Source organism: Apium graveolens, chromosome 3 (assembly GCF_009905375.1).
Source record: "Apium graveolens cultivar Ventura chromosome 3, ASM990537v1, whole genome shotgun sequence".
In the NCBI taxonomy this organism is placed as follows: Eukaryota; Viridiplantae; Streptophyta; class Magnoliopsida; order Apiales; family Apiaceae; genus Apium; species Apium graveolens.
Window position 1 is genome coordinate 283,510,872 of NC_133649.1, and position 10,823 is coordinate 283,521,694.

General features: G+C 35.9%; 2 protein-coding genes across 2 annotated transcripts; both read left to right on the top strand.

The window, feature by feature from the left end:
* Positions 1–1,506: 1,506 nt before the first annotated feature.
* Positions 1,507–5,706, top strand: LOC141713478 (catalase-like). The gene is made up of 8 exons (XM_074516912.1): positions 1,507–1,660; positions 2,721–2,817; positions 3,375–3,652; positions 3,748–4,524; positions 4,733–4,822; positions 4,922–4,989; positions 5,067–5,160; positions 5,298–5,706. The coding sequence occupies exons 1-8, from the start codon at positions 1,646–1,648 to the stop codon at positions 5,355–5,357; spliced, it is 1,479 nt and encodes a 492-aa protein (XP_074373013.1). The 5' UTR covers positions 1,507–1,645; the 3' UTR covers positions 5,358–5,706.
* Positions 5,707–6,829: 1,123 nt separating this feature from the next.
* On the top strand, positions 6,830–10,669 carry LOC141713479 (catalase isozyme 1-like). Its single transcript, XM_074516913.1, has 8 exons — positions 6,830–6,982; positions 7,549–7,645; positions 8,036–8,313; positions 8,669–9,445; positions 9,576–9,665; positions 9,865–9,932; positions 10,015–10,108; positions 10,206–10,669. Exons 1-8 carry the CDS (start codon positions 6,968–6,970, stop codon positions 10,263–10,265), a joined length of 1,479 nt encoding a protein of 492 aa, XP_074373014.1. The 5' UTR covers positions 6,830–6,967; the 3' UTR covers positions 10,266–10,669.
* The last annotated feature ends 154 nt before the right edge of the window (positions 10,670–10,823 follow it).

The window sequence follows — 10,823 nt, forward strand, 5'->3', positions numbered from 1 at the left end:
CATAAGTAATTAATATCTAGTTTGTGATGCCCGGAACCGGATCAAGAAATATGTTTAAGGAAGTTTGGGAGTTAATAATAGTGTATGTAGATAATAAGATAAGATACTATGTTTGCTAAGTGTTTAAAATATCTGGTTTAATTTAATTAGGATAAATGATAAATTGGACGTTAAGGGTGAAGGGGGATGGAGAGCATGTGTTAATGTCCTCAATTATTATAAAGAAGAAGATAAGTAAAGACGCAAAATCATGGGGAAAAAAATCAAACTGCCATGCTATCGCAACATGTAAGACGCAATTAGATAAGCTATAATACTAGTTTACTGCGTTACGGCATAGAAAAGGTGGCACCTTTTATTATTTAATAATAAATTATTACTGCTGTTAAGAAACTGAGTCGCATTGTTTTTGATTGAGGGATGGGATTAGCTGACAATCTTGTCTCGTTCTACGAAAATCTAGTACTCCCGAATCCAAATCGGATATATATAAAAAGAATATCTGAAAGTTACTATATCGTTTGCTAAATTTCACACGAAAAACTGTTTATTCAATGTGCATGCATGATCATTGATTCCCGAATTCGGCTGCAAGGGTGTAACTTGAGCCCGAGCTCGGATGCTTAGTTCGGTTTGGTTTGAATTCAAGTTAAAATTAAACACAAGTTGGAATTTGTTCGGTTAAACGAGTCAGATTGAGTATGTATCGTATTCGATTGGAACTCAGTTCATATTCAAAAACTCAATAATACTCAAACTTGATTTTATTTAAATTAAAAATTTAAGTCGGGTATCTTTTAAATGAATTGAATTCAATCAGATATTTGAGCTCATTTAATTTGAACGAGCAACTCGATTTGTTTATAATTAAATACCCGATTTTATTTATTAGATATCCGGTTTACTAGCTTAGCTCAACCGAACTCGATTGTAATTACATCCTAATTTGGTAGTGCACACTTTCAAGTGAAAACTGAAGTAGAAACCATTAACATTTGCTACTAATAATCGTGTTGAAATTAGTAGTAATGAATTTCATCATCACTTGGGAAAATTACTACACTTTGTTACAAAATTAACTATGACACAATGTAGACGCTGCAATAATGAAATATGATGCCAATGTAAGCATAACTGATTGTAGTAATAATCTGCACATGTAAAAATGATAAATGAAGACATTTATACTGATGCAGTATATATATATATATATATATTACAAAAATGTCGTAATATAGTTGCAGGATTGGTCTGCAATTCATAGGCTCCCTATTTTGTCATTTGTGTTTGTTTTCTTGCTAAAAATTGACATAACAAGTTGAATTCAAACACGAGTGATATCAGAGTCACATACATGTGAGTTGTTACGTAAATAATTGCACAATCCATAATGTCATCAACCAGTCTTGATTATTGAAAAAAATGCTGAAAATTATACAAAATATCATAAATATTACTTAATAATAAATAATGAATTATTGGAAAGAAAAAAAAAGTAACAAAATTATGATCACTGTTGCAGGTCTGCAGAGTAGTATAAAGAGGAGCAAAGACTAGTGTGTTGGGCACACTCTTCTCTTCTCTATATCTCTCTGATCTACTTCTATAGTTAAGATCACTCTCCTATCCTCTCTTCTCTGCTGCCATGGATCCGTACAAGGTATATCATTTTACCTATTCTCGTGTTCCTTGTTAAGTTACCGATTCTCCTAACATTTCTCGTTAAGTTATCATGATCATATCATATTCTAACGTTATCACTTTATGTCGTAATTATTGTCTAAAAATGTCCAAGTTTGTTAAGAGTCGTGGAAGATTAAGCGTGCATAAGTGGAGATTATGGTTTCATTAATGAAGTAAGTCTGCAGATATGCATGATCTGCTAGCATGATTATGGATCAAGAAAGCTTAGCATAGTTGCCACTCTTGATAAGCTTGTCAAGTTGATATGGGGCAAGTTACCTTTAAGTGTACAGAACCCTTTTATGGAAACAGTGTTGGATTTTGTTATTTAAGGTCTTTTTTTATGGGCGAAAAATAAAAAATTCTGTCAATTTTTTAACATTTAACTTATATCTGTGTATTAAATTGTTATTTTTGCCCTCAAATAAGATACCAATATATCAAAAATGTCATTGACACATTAAAGCTATATATTAAGTTATCGGTTTTTCTTATATTTTCGGTATCAATATTTCAATTATAAAGGAGAATATCGGGGGAAGAGGAGTATTCCCGTGATATCATGTTCGGTATTAGTATTTTCAAATTATAGTTGAGAATTTTGTCGGTAGGAGTAGTGGAACTTGAATCTCTCATCATGATATCATGTTAAGTAGCTATTTCTCGATTATACATATTTTCTTAACACCTACGCATAACAAAATTGAAAAGATCTCATGTACGTAAACCGTAATAATAAAATATATAAGATCCACACACTTTATCTGATTAAAATAGATTGGTAAGTATAATCTATGTTAGATGCGAGCACGCGAGGGATAATTTGGCTTAGATCACTACTTAATCTTAGCTTAAAGTATCATTACTATAGTAGTTTAGTATGAACTTAGTAGTAGTACTATAATTTAATCGGTGGTACGTAAGAGTTGCAGCAACTAACATTAATCTATTTTGAAAATGACTCGCTTTCAACAAAACTCCATTCAGGACAAATAATTTGTTGTAACTTAAACTTTGTGGGATTTATATGTTTGCAGCACCGGCCTTCAAGTGCTTTCAACACTCCATTCTGGACAACTAACTCTGGTGCTCCTGTCTGGAACGATGATTCTGCTCTGACTGTCGGTACTAGAGGTACTTGATCCTTCTTCCATTGTTTGCTTTTATCACTTAGTTTTCGACTTTTCGGAAATATATTAGCTGGTGCTTACTATCATGTTCATGTGTAGTATTATGAGTCAGTGATAATATTGATTTCCAGTACTCTGTAACTTGAGATTTGTACTATGGATTTGTGTTCCGTGGTTTGCAGTTAATCGGTATACTTTGTAGGCTGAAATTGTTTGTGTTTAAACATTTTGCTTAGTAAAGATTTTCAACCAACAGCTCTTGGTGTACTGAAATCTTGCTCGCTCCCTTTATGGGATGTCGATGGTTCAAATCTTGTCAAAAGACAAGATGGGTGTGCTTGTGTTTAATTAGCAAAAATAAATAAATTCATACATACCGTGAATTAAGAAGATTCGTTTATATTATCGATACTTGGTTTGTTACTTTTTCTAGATTTATACCAAAGATCAATAGATCTCCTAATTTTGCTAACTTAAATTGCCATCGTATGAAAAAGAAGAAGTGATATCTTGTGTCTGGTCAAATATATGAGTTTGAAACTGATAGAAATATTCCAACAGGACCAATTCTGCTGGAGGACTATCCTTTGGTGGAGAAAATTGCTGGATTTACCAGGGAAAGGATCCCTGAAAGAATTGTCCATGCCAGGGGTGCCAGTGCCAAGGGTTTCTTTGAGGTCACCCATGATATTACTCATCTTACCTGTGCTGATTTTCTTCGAGCCCCGGGTGTCCAGACTCCTGTTATTGTTCGCTTCTCAACTGTTATCCATGAGCGTGGGAGTCCTGAAACCATCCGTGATCCTCGAGGTTTTGCTGTCAAGTTCTACACCAGAGAGGTATTTAGCTAGCCAGCTGTCTTTGTTAGCTGTTCATGTTTTCTCTATTCCATATTAGGGGAGTATGCATCTAAATTTTACAAATCTTTTATCAGGGTAACTTTGATCTTGTGGGAAACAACTTTCCTGTCTTCTTTGTGCGTGACGCAATGAAGTTCCCTGATGTGATCCACGCATTCAAGCCTAATCCCAAGTCTCACATTCAAGAAAACTGGAGAATCATGGATTTCTTGTCCCACCACCCCGAGAGTCTGCACACATTTGCTTTCTTCTATGATGACATTGGTGTTCCTCAAGATTACAGGCACATGGATGGCTCTGGTGTTCACACTTTTACTCTTCTTAATAAGGCTGGTCAGGCACGCTATGTTAAGTTTCACTGGAGGCCTACTTGTGGAGTCAAGAACTTGTTGGAGGAAGAAGCCATCAGAGTAGGAGGTACTAATCACAGCCATGCCACTCAAGATCTTTATGACTCGATTGCAGCAGGAAATTATCCCGAATGGAAGCTTTTCATTCAGACCATGGACCCGGATCAAGAAGATAGGCTCGATTTTGACCCCCTTGATGTCACAAAGACCTGGCCTGAGGACATTTTTCCTCTGCAGCCAGTGGGGCGCTTGGTGTTGAACAAGAACATCGATAACTTCTTTGCTGAAAATGAAATGCTTGCCTTTAATCCTGCTTTTGTTGTTCCTGGTGTGTACTATTCCGATGATAAGTTTCTCCAGGGTCGTATATTTGCCTATGGTGACACCCAGAGGCACCGTCTTGGACCAAACTACTTGCTGCTTCCAGCCAATGCTCCCAAGTGCCCTCATCACAACAATCACATTGACGGTGCAATGAACTTCTTGCACAGGGATGAGGAGGTAAAACTTACCTAGCATGATTGTGGTTTAACAATTTGAACTTGATATTCCCTTTAAAGTGACCTTCCCTTAAGAAGTTAAAACTCAGAACCACATTACTTAGAACATTATCTACTCTTGAGATTCAAAAGTCTTATCAGTCACTAATTTACTTTAACAGCTTATTTTTTGCCTTTCCAAATCATTAACATAATGTTCTATTTTTCAGATTGATTACTTCCCTTCAAGGTTTGATCCTGTTCGCCATGCTGAGAAGCACCCCCTCCCTCCACGTATATTGACTGGAAGACGCACTAGGGTGAGCTTATAATTTTTCGTTACCTAATTTTTGAGCAATAACTTAATTTTAAAAGAATTTGAGTAGAGCTTAACTGTGACTTCTTATCTGATAATGCAGACCAAGATTGAGAAAGAGGACAACTTCAAGCAAGCAGGAGACCGTTATCGGACTTTTGCTCCAGACAGGTAAACTTTGCTAGTGCTTTGCATACTAAATTATTCTTCTTCATTGTAGCACAACTTATAACCTGGTTTTTTAACAGGCAAGAACGATTCTTGTGTCGTATTGTTGATGGTTTATCTGATCCAAGGATTACTCACGAGATCCGTAGCATATGGATCTCATACTGGAGCCAGGTAATTTGATTAGAAACTTTTTTTAACAAGTTCTAATTAGTATTTTCGTGTTATGAACAATTTTGATTAGGATAACTAAGTAATGAATACTGAAGAGCTAAGCTAAGTAATAATGCAATGTGATGTGGTGTGTGCAGGCTGACAGGTCTCTCGGTCAGAAGATCGCGTCTCGACTCAACGTGAGGCCAAGCTACTAGTAACTATGCCTGGTCGAGACTCTCGAGAACTGCTGTGTGCTCGGTAGAGTACCCTGGAAGAAAGATGAAGTGTTCTGCATCAGTGTTTGGGAAGTATGATAATATCAAAATAGCACTCCTATAAACAAGTGTAATAATGTTATTTCTATACTTGTATAGCCAAACTGTGTGCATCTTGTCATGTAAATTTCTGCACTCTGAATGTTTTCCTACAATCAATAAGTACAGTTAACTCTGTGCAACTTGTTTAATGTAAAATTGACAGCTCTGCTGTTCTGTTATCACTCAAACTTGATCCTGTACTGTACTTTACTACTAAACTTGCAAGTATTTCACTTTTGAGCCTAAACCAGATTGCTTTAGCTTTTCTTGTTCACCAAAAACTTAAGTATAAATTCTGTATAGAGTTTCAGCAAGGGAATGGGTTCTCCAAATTATTTTCAAATACTTGGATATAATACGTGTTATGGATGGCTTTTCTAATAATAAGAACATATGCACGCATAAATTAAAATATGTCAGCTATTCGTGTCATGTAATTTAAGAACTAAAACGGGATACCTAGCACTACTTACTTACTGTTTCCAAAATGTCTAGTTACATTGTTATCCCAAAAACTGGTAAAATATTCAAACCACAATCTTTTAAAAAAGTAGCTTAAAATTAAAATTAGATTGGATCAGACTTTAACAACCATTGAATATTAATCAATTGCTTTATAGGGTACCTGGTACCTACCATATATCATAATGCATTTAGTACAGTGTGTATATTTGGGTAAAGCTAGAGTAAACCTCACATTGGCTGTTGTCAAATTTGGACTAATCTTAATTATTTATCTATTAAACAAAGCTTTACCTCCTATCCAATTATTAAGTGACACGTTTCATTTATTCGACAATTGTACTAACTAAACATAAAGAAAAAGCTAGGTACTAGTATTACTACTAATTAAAAACTAAAAACATGTTTAAGTTGTATTAGGTGTGATTTACATTTAAGTATCATGACCACTTGCATTAGCGTTGAGATTAAAAAAATTAAAATACAACCCACTAGCCCATTTTTTATTTGTATCAAATCTAGAGGATCCAAATTTAAAGTTATCTTGGATGTGTATAGGATGATTAATGTTAATGTCCATGTTAATAAGTGTCATAGATTAGTTAGGGGTAGCAGGTTGGATTAGAATGCACTTGCATGTCTAATTAAATATTCTTGCCCTCACTAAATTAGCATTCTTGTTCTTTTCAAGGACAGGAATCATTGTCATATGTATTCTAAAGAAATTTTGCCCATAATTCATTATAATATATTCTGCATTACAATTTATCAGTCAACTTGTCAAACTTAGCTTATCATAATATTTTCTAGTGTAATCAACCCTCTAGCAAAATTTTCTGAAATTTTATAAATATAAATTTTCCAATTTCTAAGTGTTAAAAACAAAAATATAGAAAAATATTATGTACAAAGTACATCTACTGAACGCATATTCCAGTTCAGACGCTATATATATTTCTCCCACATAAAACTATCATATAATCCATCTCTCTCTCCATCTCTCTCTCTCTCTCTCTCAGATTTGCTGCATTGACTGTTATTGGAAAATGGATCCAAACAAGGTACACTTTTGAATAATGCTTCATTACTTTTGCTGTTTTGTAACTCTCTCTGGATGATCACAATGGTGCTTGACTTGTTTATTTTCTAAATTAAAAATGAACTTAAGTAACTTAAAATGCTAGTTCTCTAAGTTCAGTTGGTTGCAAGTATCTTTGCATCTGTGCATTCTGTTTTTCATATGGACTTTTGTCAGCCAAATTGTAATAATTCATTTTACTTCTACAAGTAAAACATGTTTTTAAGCTAACATACAACTAGTTGCATATTCTGATGTTCATGTTAAGGATTTACATCTTCTATGTTAGCTTAACTCTGATTGCACGCTGGTCACGCTAAGTTAAGTTGATCATGCAGTCGAGATGAGACTCTGTTGGCAAAGCAGCTGAGATTAGACTCTGTTAGCAAATATATTAAGTTGATCGGCGGTGAATTTATTCACTAATTTTTTACAAAACAAACATGGGATTGGAAAATTTAAAGGATTATAATTTTATCCCCGCTTAATACCATTAAACAAACATGGCCTTAATGTATAACGCGGGTTTCATTTGTTTTGATCTTGCAGGATCGCCCTTCAAGTGCCTTTGATTCTCCTTACTGGACCACAAATTCAGGAGCTCCAGTCTGGAACAATGATTCATCCTTGACTGTAGGATCCAGAGGTATCTACTATTGCCAATATATTGCTCTCCATGAAATTAGTTACTATCAGTTTAAGTTCATCCATGTTTTTTCTATTATGTAGTGTGTTTGGGGATATTTATGGTGTCTGATGATGTCTCCTTATGAGATTTTTTTTTAATTTCTTCCAAAAGGTTCCATTGTTTCTGGAAACTAATTAGGTAGCCAGACTGTTTTAACTTTTTAGTTTTGTTAATCGCAATAGTTCAGCATCATGGATTGCGGTATGATTTCCCAATTTGGTGATTAAATGAGGAACGGTGGTGGTTTAAGACATTGAATTTTTTTATAAACTTCTTCATAAACTTGAAGACATCCTAGTTACTGGCTGATATTCCAATCATATGATGCACTTCTGTTCGGTTTGACAGGTCCAGTCCTCCTGGAAGATTACCATTTGGTGGAGAAACTAGCTAATTTTGACAGGGAGCGAATCCCTGAAAGAGTTGTCCATGCAAGAGGTGCTACTGCAAAAGGATTCTTTGAGGTCACCCATGATATCACTCATTTAACATGTGCTGATTTTCTTCGAGCTCCCGGTGTCCAGACACCAGTAATTGCTCGCTTCTCCACTGTTGTCCATGAACGTGGAAGTCCTGAAACCATTAGGGATCCCAGAGGTTTTGCAGTGAAGTTCTACACCAGAGAGGTAAGATTTTTTCCAGGTACTTAAAAGGCAAGAATAATAACAAATTATTTGTCTCGGTGCTTGAAACATTTTCAAAATTCAACAAGTTAAACTTGATTGTACTTTCAATGCATGGCTATTTCCATTTAAAAGATCACATGTACATCTGTTATGACATTTTATCAGATCTTCTTTTAGTGTTTCGAGTTGGCATGTTTTTGGGTGCATACACTAGCTCTATAGTTTTTCTTTTCTTGCAAAACACAACTATGCTTTCAGTGTTTCCATTGCTGAAGATGCTTCACCAATTTTGCTTCCATGGTATTGCATTAATATGAGAAGTCTAATAGAGTTATTTCTTTCATATTGAACTCAGGGTAACTATGATATGGTTGGAAACAATATGCCTGTGTTTTTTGTGCGCGATGGGATGAAATTTCCAGACATGGTCCATGCTTTCAAACCCAATCCAAAGTCTCACATTCAAGAAAACTGGAGAATCATGGACTTCTTCTCCCACCACCCGGAAAGTTTGCACATGTTTACTTTCCTCTTTGATGACCTGGGTATTCCACAAGATTACAGGCACATGGAAGGTTTTGGAGTTCACACTTTTACTCTTCTTAACAAAGCTGGACAAGCACACCTAGTCAAATTTCACTGGAAACCTACCTGTGGAGTTAAGTGTTTGTCCCCCTCAGAAGCCATCAAGATAGGAGGAGCTAATCACAGCCATGCAACCAAAGATCTCTACGACTCAATTGCAGCTGGAAATTTTCCTGAGTGGAAGCTTTTTATCCAGATTATGGATCCTGATCACCAAGATAAATTTGATTTTGATCCACTAGATGTAACAAAGACCTGGCCTGAGGACATCATGCCCCTGCAGCCTGTAGGCCGGTTTGTACTGAACAGGAATATCGATAACTTTTTTGAAGAAAATGAGCAGGTTGCATTCAGCCCTGCTATTGTTGTTCCTGGTATATACTATTCAGACGATAAGCTTCTTCAAAGTCGGTTATTCTCATACTCTGATACTCAGAGGTACCGTCTGGGACCAAACTATCTACAGCTTCCTGTCAATGCTCCCAAGTCCATTCATCACAACAATCACCACGATGGCATTATGAATTATATGTTTAGGGATGAGGAGGTACAGCATTTTCTCAGCTTCTTGCAGGACTGGACTTAGACTCTACATTTATCGACTCCTAGATAGCCAACTTTTATAACTTAAACATGCTTGTCTCTTCTTATAAAATTGATGATATGCTCTCTTCCAGGTCAATTACTTCCCATCGAGGTTTACTCCTGTGCGCCATGCTGAGAAGTACCCCATTCCTAATTCTATGGTGACAGGAAGGCGTGATAAAGTTTGTACTCTTACTATGTCTGTACTAGTGTTGCTAGATTACATAGATCTTTTCGATAAAATGAAAAACCAAGTTGAATGTTCAGTAATAGGGTGTCTAGACTAAACAGTTGTGTCATTATCTTGAAGACAGCTTGAAGTAATGCAAATAATTGTCTCCTAGATAAGCTCAGCAAATGACATCTTTTATATTGATACAGCGGGTAATTGACAAGGAGAACAACTTCAAGCAGGCAGGAGATAGATATCGATCTTTTTCTCCAGACAGGTATCATTGCCTCATTCTCGCAAGCTAGTATTTCATGTATACAATTCAGTAACTCATTTTACTGGCCTTGTAATTTTTGCAGGCAAGAACGGTTTACTGCAGTAGCACTCGACTTTTTGTCTGATCCGCGTGTTACCCATGAGATTCGTAGCATATGGATCTCATTCTGGTCCCAGGTTTGATTTCTTCTCTTTTCTCAGTGTTTCAGCTACTACAAAGAAGATGACTTAAAGAGCTTACTAGATTGATTCCTGATATGTGCTACTACTGCAGGTGGACAACTCTCTTGGTCAGAAAATAGCATCAGGCCTCAATGTGAAGCCGAACATCTAAAATTATGTCAAAGAATGCTCACTGCGCAGTGTGAGGAAGTGCTTACAGAAAATGTTTGTTTAGAGTTCCAACTAAACAGCACTTGTTTGATTACAATTTTACGTTACTCGTTTAATACGGGTTGTGAGATTTGAGAGGCTGTCTTGTCTAGACCTTAACAAGTACAGTTCTCTGCCTTTGTTGTTCTTGGAGTTTTTGTATAATCCTCTGCTCTCTTTTTTTGCCCTTAGTCTGTAAGTAAAATAAGAACGGTTCAATTTGATTGAATAATTGAATAAGAAACAGTTGTACACTTTCAGGCACTTTTTGGTTTTTATGTTAGACCGTGTTATGTGCCCCCAGCACCTTACAAGTAGACATGGCAATGTTCTGTGCCGTGTACAAACATTCCGTGTATTTTCGTAGTTCTGTATACTTTCGTATTTTCGAGTACCAAATCTTAAACTCAAACCCGATCCGAATTTGCATTCGTGTACGATTTGATGACACTAACCCTGAACTAATATTCGTGTTTACCCATGAACTCCAGAAAACTTCATAACTATGTCATTATTAGTA

Excerpts from the sequence above, each read along its gene's own strand:
- LOC141713478 (XM_074516912.1), top strand. Across the intron at positions 4,990-5,066 it reads CGGACTTTTGCTCCAGACAG|GCAAGAACGATTCTTGTGTC; the intron begins GTAAACTTTGCT and ends GTTTTTTAACAG. Across the intron at positions 5,161-5,297 it reads GGATCTCATACTGGAGCCAG|GCTGACAGGTCTCTCGGTCA; the intron begins GTAATTTGATTA and ends TGGTGTGTGCAG.
- LOC141713479 (XM_074516913.1), top strand. Across the intron at positions 9,666-9,864 it reads TGACAGGAAGGCGTGATAAA|CGGGTAATTGACAAGGAGAA; the intron begins GTTTGTACTCTT and ends ATATTGATACAG. Across the intron at positions 10,109-10,205 it reads GGATCTCATTCTGGTCCCAG|GTGGACAACTCTCTTGGTCA; the intron begins GTTTGATTTCTT and ends CTACTACTGCAG.